A 15,584-nucleotide genomic window follows, 5' to 3' on the forward strand; every position below is an offset into this window, starting at 1 on the left:
CATGATCATGGGCAGTGATAGGGGAGTAGAAGCTCTTCTTCTCCGCTTCCGCTTACAGATGGACGTGAGCACAGCTGTGGGAGACGCGGAAGGCGGAGCTGTGGGATGCTCGAAGGGCGGAGCCATGGGAGGCTCGAAGGAAGTCTCCAGGTTCACCGAGGCTGGGGAGAAGTTGATCTCCGTTGAACTGGTGCCATAGGGCGAGGCTTCAAGAACTAGCTTGTTAACCATGGCAGGCGGGGGCATTGGCTCGTTGGCCGTGGCAGGCGGGGGTGTGGAAGGCCTGGAGGTAGGAGCCGTGGAAGGCCTGGAGGCATAGGAGCCGTGGAAGGCCTGGAGGTAGGAGCTGTGGAAGGCTTGGAGGAAGTTGCCGTGGAAGGATTGGAGGATGGAGCTGTGGAAGCCACTGCAAGAGTGTTGGCCTCCTCCATCACTCCTACAATGAAGGTTGATCCACTATAACAAAGCCATTTCAATGAATTTGGCCAGGGTCCAGGGACTTTTCCCATAAGGCATAAGGGCCTGGCTCACTCAAATCAACCCGGAAGAAGTCTTTCAATGCCACATCATTGAAGTCCACCTCATTGGCCAATTCACAGAATTCCACAACATACTCTTCTAGCGAGCGATCCTCTTGATGCAGCTGGAAAGTCTCACCACTGGGTTCATGTCTTCAGGTGGTCTAGTCTTCTGTCACGCAATGAACCAGGAGAGAGATGCTGGTTGAACCCAAATGCAGTATTTTAATGAAGTACAATATAAAAATACAAATAGCACAAGGCTTGGAAAAAATAAAGGGGCAAGTTAGCTTCACTGCTACTATGGATAAGACTAGACAAGGAACAATTAAATATGAAGGTATAAATAGGGGCACAAATGAAGGCAAACGTAAAACGTGTGGAGTGGTAGTGGTGGTGGTGTAGTGGGCTAAAGCACTGGTAATCAGAAGGCCGCTGGTTTGATCCCACTGCCACCACCATTGTGTCCTTGAGCAAGGCACTTAACTCCAGGTTGCTCCGGGGGGATTGTCCCTGTAATAAGTGCACTGTAAGTCACTTTGGATAAAAGTGTCTGCCAAATGCATAAACTTAAATGTAAATGTAAAACAGCTGAACACAATGATGGGGGACAGGTGAGGATGATGACTGGCCTCTGTGGCAGTGAACACTGGCAGTGACTGGTGAGTAGAAGCACTTCTTCTCCTCTTCCACTTCCAGATGTTTCCAGAAATGGACAGAGCAGGATTCCTCTTTGAAATCTCATGTTATTGTAAAAGATTGTGTGTAATAGAATTCAAACAAAATAGCATAGAGAGATGGGGGAATCCAGGAAAAGCATCTCTTAGGAACTATCTCTCAGGTTCTAAATGGTTCCTCGATCTGCTGTCTGATGAATTCAATTATTTAGCCCTTGCCAAACCATCAGGTGTTCAAAGCAAATAATATCGCACTGTTATATACTAGCCATCTTCAGCAGGGTTAAAACATTCACATCAATTCTCCAGCTTGTTCCGAACAGGCACACACACGTTTCACAGTCGGGGCAAGTACCTCTGGGGAGCTGCTTTTTCGCGAGACTCTTTAAGCTAAGGTCTTCTGTGTCTGGCATCCGTGCAACAGTGCAGCATCTTGCTCATTCTGGCATACAGCAGCAAATGCTAAATTAGGACACAGATTGCCTTCATTCCAATAAAGCCTCAGCCTCCTGAGTCAACGGACAAAAAGATCAGGGTTTGCTGGAGGAGCTGGTAAATTATTCATGGCTTCATACGATTTGCTTGGAGCAATTCTCTCTCTCTCTGTCTGTTCCTCTCTCTGTTTCACTCCTCTAGTCAGTCTTCTCGCTTCTCTAGAAAATTTTCCTTCAACCTGCCACTCAAGACACTCAGTTTCCTGTCAAATATTTGACAGGATCTGAATATTACATATCTGAAAATTCTAACTTCTAACTAATTTGATTACTAGATTTGCTGAGATTTTTATTGCTTTAATTGTGAAAAATGTTGACCCTAACTCTAATAGTGAATCAAATTGAAATGAGTGTGATAAACTAACAAGCGACAAATTCTGTAGCTTCCAAGTTCATTTGTTTGTCCTAACTGTGACCATGACAAGCCAGAAACAACTAGATATTCGGTTTGTCTCATGGTATCTATTTCAGTTTGATTATACTGTGTAGCTCCGCCCACAGTGAAATCTCACTGGTCCAAAATCCTGCTCCATAGTTATATATCGAACATCTGATTGACAGTGTTTTTTCGCCAGAAAATGACTTTATGCTGGAAACTTTCCTGTTGACATGGTGTGACATTATTTTCATACCTAACAAAAATGTTTTATTTTTTTTATGAAAACAGATTAATGTGGATATGGCTTAATAAATGCAGCACTCCTGCACAAGGCACTGAAAAAACAGCAAGACACGGTGCAAAATAGCAACTTGCCGCATTAATATAGATTTCAAGTAATGTGCAGTCATACTTTAGGTGTGGATGTATCACCATATGACTTGAAACATCCCATCAGAATATAAAGTCAACACTTTTCTTTTCCCACTATTTCAGTTTTAAATGTCCTCATTTTACATAAAAGGTCAATCCAGTTCAATCCATGATCAACTTCAGCCCCAGAACAAATTAATCTGACCAAACAAACAAACAACAGCCTTTGTTGTCTTCGCTGAACAAGGATATTTGAAGAATGAAGTCTTTTATCTCATGTGAGGAAACTTTCTGAAGTCACACTGATCCGTCGCTTTGATCCTGAGCTTTCTGTTCTACAGGATCCTGTTTCTCTTTCTCGTTTTCCTCTTCTCCAAAGTATTTCTTTCGCTGTGCTATGTTGTCTCTACCAGGCTGTTAGATTGCGGTCATCATTGTCTTTTTGTCTGTCTATCAGACTCATGATGTTTAGACTTCAGCTAATACACTTTACAGGAACATACAGTAGGAGATCCATCACTGTCATGCATGGAGAGAAAAGCGATTGTGGGACAAATGCAAGGAACATAGGATGTTCCAACTGAAAAGACCAACACATGTTGAGTCTTTGATTCTAGTCCTTAACATGGGATGCTGGTGTGCTGGTGTTGCAACCAGGCTTCATAACTAGCTAAACCAGCAAGACTTCATTGGTCAAGCAGCTATGTCAGAAAGACAATGTGGGTCTTTCGTAGTTCAGCTGACTTGAGGAGTTCTCGGTTAGTTAAGCATCAACTGTCTCAGATGATTCTCCTTAAATTCCAACAATTGTTGACAATCAGTACAGCTATGAAATTACTGTGGATGGCATACTGTAGCTCAGATATTCTGGTCTTGGAAACATGAAATGAGAAACATTTTATTTAATCCTAAAATTTCTGATGTTTGATTGCAGACTTTGGTATTACTCCTTTGTCTTTCATGTTGAAGTTCCTTTTGCACATATGGAATAGCATGGCACGAACAATATCAAGGAAATTGGTTCCAGTCACAGGGAATGTATAAACTGTGAAACATGATAAAATGTATATTCTTTAATGCACTCTAAGGGGCTGTTTAGACCAAAAACGCTCTTGCACTAAAAAGACAAGACGCAGCGAAACGAATACAACAGAGCATAGTTGAAGTTCTTTTCACCTGACATGGCCACTACGGCTACATCCACACTAATACATTTTAGTTTGAAAACGCATTCATTTTGCTAGGTTTATGTCTCTAATCCACACTAGAAGGTTTTCCTCAATCATAAACAAAGCATTAGGAAATATGGCGTTAGGAAACTTATTAGTGTGATTCGTTTTCTTTAATGCATTAATTTAGTACATTTACTCCTCTCATCCACACGTTTTCCTTCAAACAACACAAAGCGTTTCAAAAACACTCATTGGAAAGCAGTGAAGTAAGGAAACTGAAAACGTGCAAGAGACAGGTCAAAGATTTCCGTCTAGTGCATGTTTGCATAGAAAAACAATTTAAAAACAGTACAGACAGACGCAAAAATGCATTTCCTAAGTCACTTTGGATAAAAAGTGTCTACCTAATGCATAAATGTATATCATTCAACATCATGTACTGAATCTTGTCAAAATGTTAGCAGAGTTGGAGTCATATTTGAGAACTCTTCTGAAACTCTAGTGGAGACCAGTGTTGGGAAAGTTACTCAAAAATGGAAATCTGCTATAAATGACTAATTCTCTAAAATTGTAATCAGATTCATTTATGATTACTTCATTGAGAAAATACTCACATTACTAATTACTTTACTTTTTAGTAACTTTCTAAAACAAAGCTTTTTCACACAAAAGTTTTTGTTTTTCCACTCAACAAATGTTTTTATGTCCTGTGCAAGTCAAAACACTGAGCACCAAACATTTCTCGTGGAAGCCCTTCAGCTGTCACAAAAATGCAAAAAGATATGTAACTAAACATCATTTATATTTTAAATATTTTACATAAATATTATACGTTAATTTACTTTAAACTAATTAACTTAATTAAAAGTAATTAACTGTGTTACACTACTTTTTTCTACAAAGTAATTCGTAATTACTTTGTAATCAGATTGCACCCAACACTGATAAAGTCACATTATTCTTTTTTTTTTTGTGAAGATAAATCTATGGAAAAAAAAGACTTGAGCAAAAGTTTCCATTTGCTCCCCATTTAATCTCATTGCCATCTATGATAAACAATTGAGATGTAAAATATTCTATGAGCCAGTTTGTTCCTCTTAAAAACAGATACTGTAATGGTAGTGAAGAGAACCAATTTGATTGGCTGCATCTCTCCCAATGCATTTTTTCCCTCCACCTTGTGCGGTCCTAACACCTCCTCTCCCTCTCTCTCTATTTCTCACTCTTGCTCTACCTCTCTTGGCTGACTGCAGGTACACCCTCTATGTGAGTGTGTGTCGGTGTGGTCGGAACGTGCCTGTGTTTTCATGCATGTTGGAAACAGGCGGATCATGGATGTGTCTGTAAGCTGTTAATCAAGATTTTGCCTTCTTTTTGCTGCCGTGTGAGGAATCCTAACTGGATATAATAATCTTGTGGACGCTAAGACACGTTAATACAGACAGCTCTACTGTCATTTACCATCTGGTAAGAGAATGTTTTATGAATCTGTTATAGGGTGGTTTTTTGGGACTGAGAAAGATCCCATGATTAATCTCTGCAGTCTGTTTAGCCCAAAGTCAATGTTAAAGTGAGCAGCATTGCTGTATGTGTGTGTTCTAGTCAGTGTATGTCCTGACTGAGGTTCGTTCTGGTCTGAATACTGCAAATCTTCTTTCAGACATTCAGTTTGTGCTTGTCTTCGCAGTGATGCTTTGGGCAGATGCACATAAAAGGCAATCCAAGCAAGCATACACAAACACTCACACACCGAAGGTATGGTTTGCCATTAAATGAAGCTGTGTTTTTTTGGAGACTTGCAATATGTGAAGTCTGTTTGTGTGAGATACAGGAGATCTGTTAATATTTCAGAGATCGAATCGTAGGTCTATATTTAGCTGGTGCGGCTCCACAGAAATGCTTTCACAGTACGTACGTTAAGATATCAATCTCTTTGGTCTCCACAGGATGGGTAGATCATTTAAAGAGAAGGAAGGGAGGGGCTGGGTACAGCTGACACATTTAGAGAAGCAAAAACAGGAGGCGAGAGAGACAGGTAGAAGAGCTTGTGAGAGAATGAGTGCATTTACTGTAATGAACATCAATATTTATTAGATTCACCCACTTTGAAGGAGGAACTTTAATTTCACTCGGTATGCTTGAAAACTAATAAAAGAGAAATGTAATTACGCGGCATGGCTACAATGGCAGTTTGCACTCTCCTCTCATAGTTATAAATCTAAAAGGGACGTCCAGAGGGAATTTAAGAATTGTTTTTGAACATTTTAAGTGCCTGGAGTGGTATCTATTGTGGTTTTTATCGCTAAGAAAACGTTAATGACCTTTGTTTTTCCAGTTGATCAATACCCACAAGTTATTAGCATGTTTCCGCCCCATCTCTTTTGCACATTCGAGCCCAAAACATGAAGGTTGTATTGCTTATGGTTTCCATAAGGATTTGTATTTCACCGGAGTACATACTGACCACAAAGCTCTCAGCACATCATGGGAAATATCACCTGCCTTTCTCCAATAGAACAATGATGGCATAGTGGCCAAGATTCCATTACTCCCTCTGTTATATCACCACAAACAGGCTGTCAATGATGATGTGAGTTTCCTGTCTAATATGAAAGGGTTTGGCATGATGAACTCATTAAGGGTGCTGTAAAGTTTGTTCATTTATGAAACATATTAACCTCTTTTCTTGGTCCAGCTGTTCTCCCAAACTGACCAAGCTGGTCTTATCCGGTCACCCAGCCTGGCCAAGTTAGTCTTCAGTTGGTCTTGCTAGTCTCCTAAATTGATCAAGCTGGTCTTATTGCTAGTCTGGTCAAGTTGGTCAAGTTGGTTTTCAGCTGGTTTAGCTGATCATCCAGCCTGGTGAATTTGGTCAAACTGGTCTCCCAAACTGACAAAGCTGGTCTTAATCTGCTCAAGATGGTCTTCAGCTGGTCTAGCCGGTCACCCAGCCTGGCCAAGTTAGTCTTCAGTTGGTCTAGCTAGTCTCCTAAATTGATCAAGCTGGTCTTTAGTTTGTCCAGCTGGTCTCTCAGCCTGGCCAAGCTGGTCTTATTGCTTGTCTTACAGCCTTGTCAAGTTGGTTTTCAGCTGGTTTAGCTGATCATCCAGCCTGGTGAATTTGGTCAAACTGGTCTCCCAAACTGACAATGCTGGTCTTAATCTGCTCTAGATGATTTCAGCTGGTCTAGCCGGTCACCCAGCCTGGCCAAGTTAGTCTTCAGTTGGTCTAGCTGGCCTACCAGCCTCATCAAGTTGGTTTTCAGATGGTCTATCTGGTCTCCTAAATTGACCAAGCTGGTCTTAAGCTTGTCTAGCTGGTCTCCCAGCCTGGCCAGGCTGGTCTTCAGTTGATCTAGCTGGTCTACCAGCCTGATCAAGATGGTCTTCAGCTGGTCTAGTTGGTCTCTCAGGCTGGCAAAGCTGGTTTTCAGCTAGTCTCCCAGCCTGGCCTAGCTGGTGCTCAGCTGTTTTAGTATGTTGGCCAGCTTGACTCCCAGGCTGACCAACGGAAAATAGCTCAAAACACCTCTAAAACCAGTGATCAATTAGATTTAGCTGGTTTTAGTTATCGTTTACAAGATTGCAAGTGTTCAAAACCTCTCTAAAATCAGCAAAAAACAAACGAGGCTGGGGGATCTGCTAACCACCATAGGCAGGATTCCTTTCCCCCAGTGTTTTCAGTGAACAAACAGTGTAAGTGATTGATCGGTCTGGGAGTTAGACATCTCACTTCTCTGAGACACTCAGACAGAGACATTAGCAGATACTGTGGCATCTAATTTTTCCTTTTTTGAGCTCAGCTAAATGTATGGTGTTGAGAGTTTAATGAGTTCTGGATGAGTTCAGCTAGTTAATGCTAATGGTGCTAAACCTTCTGTATCAAATTCTCATCATACACAACGTCATCTGTTGTGCCTTGAATGCTTGTTCCCCCATCAGACTTTTAAACTCACTTAACCAGCAAAACATCCTTGGTCAATCAGCTTTAAAAAAAGCATGTTTATGTTGGTCCAACAACTAAAATAGCATCAACCAACCTAGACCAGCAAGGAAATGCTGGCAGCTGGTCTTTTCAGCAGGAGATTCATCAATTTGGCTGATGCTATATTCATTTACCATATGGCGCTTTGTGGCTCAAGCTTACATGAGTTGGATTGTTTTTGTCTGTTTTTATGGTTAAAATACCTTTCTGTTGGAGCTGTAGTATAGCAATAACACCGTAACAACTTCCAATCAACCTGTACACTGTTAAAAAATTTCATTCCAGAAATTTGAGTTTGGGGTGGGACTATCTGCTAATACAACCAATGGAAGATGGGAGTTTTCTGGAATCCTTTGAAAATAATTCTGCTCTGCTACACGTTCAAGATGCAGGTGAAGAAATCCCACATTATCAACCAAAAGGAAAATCCACCCTACACACCTGCAACATGGAAGGCAGAATGAAAACTTCAGAATTTACGAAGTCTCCAGAGGATACCTTTCACAACAGAAAAACCTGTTTCTGTAAAAATACCTTCACTTTTACCACTACATATTATATTCCCCCAAAACACATTGTATAAAATCAATCTGCAGCAAACTCTCAGCAGATTCTGGTTTACTACACATGTTTCCATTTACCCCTCTTATTGTGTTCAAACGAGCATAAATGTAAAAGATTTATTGTTTCATGCCTAGTTTAAAACCTCACACATATACCACTCCAATTTCCCGATGTGCCCAATGCAAGACCATTTTTGAAACTACTTGAAAATGGTTACTCATGTCTTTTTCTTGATTCTTTGCCCTTGAAGTCTAGGACAGGGTTTTCAAACTGGGGTCCGCAGGGGACTGCAAGGGGGTTCATGGAAGATTTCGGTGGAAAATGGGTAACACTTTACAATAAGGTCTATTTGTTAACATCAGTACAGGCATAAGGGAGCCTGACAGGAGGCTATTCAGTTAATGTGAGTAAATAATGTGATTAATGTTTCAGTGTTTGGTTAATAGCACAGACCAGTTACTCTGAAATATGGATGACATGTAGAGACATAGAGAATACATTTCTTTCAATGTTGTGTTAGTAAAAGATGAAGTGATTTGAAACAATGTAGCATAAAAAAGCAGAACAACCAAACTATCTGTATCGGCAGATGTTGCTCTTAATAATTGACATTGTATCAGCACACACATTTTCTATTGTTACATCCTTACTTTTAAACTTAAAGGCTATATGTTAAATTTAATTTGATAAATGCTGTAAAAGAAAACTTTTACAACTTTACTGTAAAGTGTTACCTATAAATAAAATGCTTAAAAAGGACTGATATTTGTTCTATTGACAGCCATAGTCTTTAACAGACATAAATAAATACTAATTTGCATATGGGTTTGAATATTTTGTATTTGTGTTTTAGATTTATGTCAAATAATTTTGTCTTTATGATACAGTATCACACTTTCTAGCTTTCTTACACAGTATAAATTGGTTTTTATACTGGAGGATTCATCATATTTGGGGGTCTTTTGCATTATAAATTGTCGAAAACCGTGGCCTTGTCTATTTTTGGAAAGGTCCAGACAACTAAAACGATGCAAAAGTTTGAATCTGACTCGGGTCATTTCCCAATCTCATTCCTCGTTGTTCTCTCCATCATTTCCTGACTTTTCTCCAATGAATAAAAAGTGACAAAGTAGAAAGAAAAAAACTCAAACGTTTGGATGAACGCCTCATTTTAAACCTTCTTTACACCTAAAGGTGCCAGTGTACTTAAGGTTAGGCCGAAGGGTGTGGGGCCCGAATTGGAAGAGTGCTGAGGTGAGGGTGGCTGTCCCTGGAGGTGGGGGTGTCAGTGTACTTAGGGTTATGCCGGATTGGGGGCCCCGGATTGGAAGAGTGCTGAGGTGAGGGTGGCTGTCCCTGGAGGTGGGGGTGTCAGTGTACTTAGGGTTATGCCGGATTGGGGGCCCCGGATTGGAAGAGTGCTGAGGTGAGGGTGGCTGTCCCTGGAGGTGGGGGTGTCAGTGTAGTTAGGGTTAGGCCGAAGGGAGTGAGGGGCCCGGATTGGAAGAGTGCTGAGGTGAGGGTGGCTGTCCCTGGAGGTGGGGGTGTCAGTGTACTTAGGGTTACGCGAAGGGTGTGAGGGGCCCCGGATTGGAAGAGTGCAGTGGTGAGGGTGGCTGTCCCTGGAGGTGGGGGTGTCAGTGTAGTTAGGGTTAGGCCGAAGGGTGTGAGGGGCCCCGGATTGGAAGAGTGCAGTGGTGAGGGTGGCTGTCCCTGGAGGTGGGGGTGTCAGTGTAGTTAGGGTTAGGCCGAAGGGTGTGAGGGGCCCCAGATTGGAAGAGTGCAGTGGTGAGGGTGGCTTAAAGGAATAGCTCTCCCAAAAAAATACAACTTTGTCATCATTTCCTCATGCTCAATTTGTTTCAACCCCATATGATTTTCTTTGTTCTGCGCAAGACGCAAGAGATCCGGTTAGGACACATGACTCTTCAACAAAGATCAGAAAGAGGCCTGAAAGCATTACATCTATATATCATAACGCATATCATCTGTCACCTAAAAATATATGTATTTCAGCACATTTGGGAACTGAAATCTGTGATGTTTGATGCATGTCAAGCTTCAAGTCATCACTCTCTCCTCTCGCTCTGACCCGACATAAAGATCAGGATGGATTATTAGACATGAAAGAGTGAAAGAGAAAGACAGAGTGAAGAAGAGAGAGCATGACCTTAAATTCCCAGATCCATCTGTGTCATGTTCAATGTTCTGTACTCAGCTCAAACCAGATCTGATAGTTCTGGATGGTGTTGCTTTGGGTTGATAACATCAAAATCCTGTCAGATATAATTCATCGCTCTCCTACATCTGTTCTTTAGCACATTTAATGAAAAAGGAAAAGTCTGCTCTCCGCCTTTTATCAGAGACAAATCGCTCACTTCTGAGCAGTGGTGGACGAAGTACACATACCATGGACTTGAGTTAAAGTAAAGATACTCAAGGTAAAATATTACTCAAGTAAAAGTAGAAGTGCTGCCTTTAAACATTCACTTGAGTAAAAGTACAAAAGTATTTGCCTTCAAATGTACTTAAGTATCCAAGTACTATGATTTTTTATGGTCACTATAATATCCTATTATAATTTGTCACAAGACTCTTGCTTAACTCAGTCTACATGAAGACTAATGTCACTCTTGGCACACCAATCTATTAATAAAATGACATTAATTAGTCAGATGTGTATATATATATATATATATATATATATATATATATTTGAATTGAATACATTTTTTGTGTGTTTAATTTTGGAGGGAAGGGACTGTTCCCATAAGGTATAATACAGTATTTACTGTATATTTTTCTCGAGTGTCTATGGTCATAATTATTAACATCCTAATGTTATGATACATTCACATAAACCTGCACAATGCCATAAAATATATATATATATATATATATATATATATATATATATATATACATATATATATATATATATATATATATATATATATATATATATATATATATATACACACACACATACATACATATATATATATATATACACACACACACACACACACACACACACACACGAGCACACACACATACATAGAATATATATATATATTCTATGTTATGGGAGCAGCCAATTTCCCTCCAAAATTAAACACAAAAACGTATTAATGCAGTGTTTCTGCTACTCCCCAGAAAAAAAATGCTATTATATGCAAGTCATTTTAGTGTCAACATAATAAGCAATGTACATTATGCGTCAATATTTACCGATAATTGCTGCAATAATAGCTGCTGCTCTCTGCCCCGCTTAAAATCATTGGCAACGCAATTTGTTTGGAACTATTGAGAGCTACACGAATCACGTGACCGCGCGGCGGCAAGATCACTGTCGCAACCGTCTATGTTCGCAACTCTCATATTTAACGGCTCTGGGGTGCGTTTCCCGTACAACAACGTAACTTGCTGCTCCACTACCGTAGTACGATGCACTGTTGAAGAAATCAACTTGCTAGTCACGACTGTTTCCGAAACCGTATTGTCGCAAATTGGTTGTTCAACCACGTTGGTTAATGATGTCACACATGTGGTGGAGTAAAACTACTTTTAATGAATCTGTTTGCGATCGAATTAATGCTAGATGTTTTGCTATAAATTACGGACATGTCATCTGAGGACTATCTCATATTTTTCTCAGTTATTTGCTTTATTTCCAGATTCAATCATAGGCTCGTTCTTACGCACTAGAGCACGTTCACACATGCGCACTCTTCAAAAACGGTGCTTTAATCTATTGACAAACTAAAAGACATAAAGGACATTTGAATGTCTTCTAAATAAAAGATACTGAATGTCATCTTGCTTATTTGGCTCAAGATAATAATTTATTAAGCCCACATGTTATAATAACAATAAACTCTGCTTCTAACCACAGGTTGAGAGTTGTCGTTCCAACCACACAACTCTGTGATGCTGTTTGCGAATGTTCGTTGGAACGATGGTTTCGGGAAACACCGACTCGTTGAACTATGATGATAACGACGGAACTTGCGACCATAGTTGGCTAACAATGCTTTAGGGAAACGCACCCCTGGTTCATGCTTAGTAGATGCCGCCAAGGCAAGTTCAAAACAAAGCGCGCACGCTGTACTGTGATTGGTGGCTCGTTTGACCAGTTACATTTTTATCCACTCATAAGTAAAAAGGAACGACTGATTTTGAAAATGTAGTAGAGTAAAAAGTAAGATATTTGACTTTGAAATGTAGTGGAGTTAAAGTAAAAGTCTCCCCAAATTTAAATACTTCAGTAAAGTACAGATACACAAAAAAGCTACTTAAGTACAGTAACGAATTACATTTACTTCGTTACTGTCCACCACTGCTTCTGAGTGTTTCCTGATCAGAATTCAATGCCAGGCTCTGACATTTAATTTGCAGCTAAATTGAGGTGTGAGAATGGTGTGTATGAACAGGGTGATTCTCTGATCCAGAGGTGTGTGAAAGAGGACGTCTGTTATGCGTTTTAGAAAGGACAATGACAGAAGGCACAATAAAAGCTTTTAAAGGAGACAAAGAATATTGTGTAAAGCCAGAATAAAGTTTGAGAGTGTTCAACAAGGATGAGTCACTAGAATCTGCACTGCAAAACAACAACAACAAAACACTTTTTCTTATTCAGTATTTTTAAATCAAACAAGAACCTTACAACAAGATACATTTACTTGAAAAAAAACATTTCTAAAATAAAACGATATGGCTTCAGAGAATATGTAATTATTATTTTTTTAAGCATAAATCAAACAAAATTTTGTGAGGTATATGCGAAAATCAAGAGAGGAAAAAAATGCTGATGAGGTAAGAAAAATGATTGTAATTCAACATATCCTTTGTCCTCTGAAGACAAGTCTTAAAAAATCCCTAAATGATTGGTTTCTACCGGAAATGAAAGTAATAGCCTTAATTAAATGATACTACTAATGCAAACTCATAAATCATATAAACAATCTGTAAATACAATCTTTTAATATCTATTTTGAGTACTATAATTTGAATCTATTCTCAAATTTCAGACAAAAAAAGGTGGCTGTGGCTCAGGTGGTAGAGCAGGTTGTCCACTAATCGCAGGGTTGGTGGTTCGATTCCAGGCCCACATGACTCCACATGCCGAAGTGTCCTTGGGCAAGACACTGAACCCCAAGTTACTCCCAATGGCAGGCTAGCGCCTTGCACGGCAGCTATGCTGTCATTGGTGTGTGAATGTTTGTGTGAATGGGTGATTAAGTCACAGTATAAATTGCTTTGGTAACCTCTAAGGTTAAAAAAAAAGTGCTATATAAGTGCAGACCATTTACCAAATAACCATGCAGCATATTCATTCATGTATTGATAGAAACAAATAAATGAACGACTGATTATGAAAACAAGCAGTTTGATTAAGTCAACCTGAAGTCAGAAAAGAACTAAATACACATTTTTCATCTTATGTGAAGGATTTATTGGTGCGTGATATTCCAAAAAATATAACGGCTTGCTGCCCCGCCTCTGAAATGACTTTAGTTTTCAAATGACATCATCAAGCCCTCTTATTTTTCAACCTTGCTCTTTCAACCATCTGGCTCCATTTTTGTGAGTAACATCTAACATTTTCTAACAATCCAATCAATTCTTGAGGTATAAAATCATGTACCGCCCAAATTTTCTTCCTAAATATCCTGTTTCACTCGGTAAGTTTGCATGTGGAATTATAATCGCGCTACAGCGAGTTTTTGTGGCGTCAAACTACAATCTTGATCTGTATGTCCAAGTATACATGACGCAATTCGTAATCGAATATTTAAAGGAATTATGACAAATACACCAGGTTAAATACGCATTGCACGTCTTTCGGAGCATAGGAAATCGCAGAGGTCAATGGTGGTTCGATTGACGCGTATACATGCTACAATCGCATTATCTACAGTAGATCTGTTAGTCTGATTTTGCAAAAATCAAACTGGTCTGATTACAGTTGGACTAAAGTGTTTTCATGACATTTTAAAAAGATTAATTATTGTTTTAGACTGACTGAAATTGAACTTTTAGGGTGAATGTAATGTATTGACTCCAAAATACATTGCATTACGAAAGTAAAATGGGTTGTGAATGGCATTTCATGTTGACTTTGCTGTTGTGTCTCTATATAGATGCACTGGGTTGTCCCTATTATTCAGGACCATGCAAAGACCTGTTTGGTGACCCAACTTCTACCGGCTCCTGTGTACAGTTCATCCTGTGTTTTTCAGGTTTGGCTCTATTTGTATTTTTTTGATTTAATGGCGTTTTGCATGAAGCACTACAGAGGCGAGCATATCCTTGGGTGAACACACCTTTGAAATCTCTGCCGTCAGAGCTGATTGCTTTTGAAGTGGTCTGGTAATGAAACGGTTGTGGAGATTCTTGTGCGAATAGGGAATGTTGTTGCACGTCTCTGTCTCACCTTCAACCTCCTGCAATCAGAAAGAGGTGATTGAAATCCGCTCATTAACAGCGTGAGCACATTGGCTCCGTTCCAAATCCTACTGAGCTTCCTATCTAGATAGCATTTTTGACATCAAAGGACAATAAGGGTGTACGAAATCTTTATGCTAGCTTCAGCATGACATACTTCTGTAATGTGTCATATTTCAGAATTAAACAGGATAATTGAAGAAAAAACATGCAGGGTGGGACTTGATTTTATCCATCTGGAATTAAATGGATTGTGAAAAGTGGGTGTTCAATGCCAAAATGGAACCAGACCTGAAAGCAAGTGTTCTAAAACAATGCTTAAAGTTAGCTTTTTGGCTACTGAGCGTGTTTACATGAGCGTTCTTACACTGATTATGGTTAAACGTCTTAAACAGTTTTCCAACACCAGGGTTGGGTCATAAATGATTTTAGCAGAAACTGATCAGCGCTCTTAGGTTTTTGGCGTTTCTCTGATTTTGCGTTGCATGTAAACACCTTTACCGCCTTTCTTACCATCTTATCTAATGTGCATAAATGTTGTGTGCATGACAGATTGGATTTTGACATCAAAAGTAGAGAATGATCTAAGGGTTTTAAATCTCACATAAACACTATTTTCTTGCATTGTCTGACTTTTTGCATAAGCTGATTTTTGGCCATTATGAGCATATTGGTTTTCATGTAAACACACTCATCCAGTTGCCAGCATGGCCTAAATGATTTAAGTGGGAATGTCCCAATTTGTCTTTCAAATAATGTACACTGGTGAATCGTTATGGTCAGGAATGTGTATTAAAGGAATTGTTTGCCCCAAATTGTAAATTCTCTCATCATTTACTCTCAGATATGTGTGGGTGAGAAACAGATCAATAGTTAAGTCATTTTCTACTATAAGGTCTCCTCTCTGCTCAGTCAATCTCTACTTTAACTTTCACATTCTTCTACTTGTGTTTTTGGTGATTCACATTCTTCATGC

The 15,584-nt window shown here is 39.5% G+C and overlaps 1 protein-coding gene across 2 annotated transcripts in view; it reads left to right on the forward strand.

Moving 5' to 3' along the window:
• Positions 1 to 4,894: 4,894 nt before the first annotated feature.
• LOC127640717 (leucine-rich repeat and immunoglobulin-like domain-containing nogo receptor-interacting protein 1) overlaps positions 4,895 to 15,584 on the forward strand; it is a 91,645-nt gene continuing 80,955 nt past the window's right edge. Inside the window, exons 1-2 of one of the 2 annotated variants that reach the window (XM_052123420.1) lie at positions 4,895 to 5,079; positions 14,305 to 14,403. In XM_052123420.1, coding sequence (XP_051979380.1) covers positions 14,305 to 14,403 — 99 coding nt within the window. In that variant the 5' untranslated portion in view covers positions 4,895 to 5,079. The remainder of the gene's footprint in view (positions 5,080 to 14,304; positions 14,404 to 15,584) is intronic. The other variant, XM_052123423.1, reaches the window with a different exon arrangement.

The sequence above is a fragment of the Xyrauchen texanus genome, chromosome 49 (genome assembly GCF_025860055.1).
Source record: "Xyrauchen texanus isolate HMW12.3.18 chromosome 49, RBS_HiC_50CHRs, whole genome shotgun sequence".
Taxonomy (NCBI): Eukaryota; Metazoa; Chordata; class Actinopteri; order Cypriniformes; family Catostomidae; genus Xyrauchen; species Xyrauchen texanus.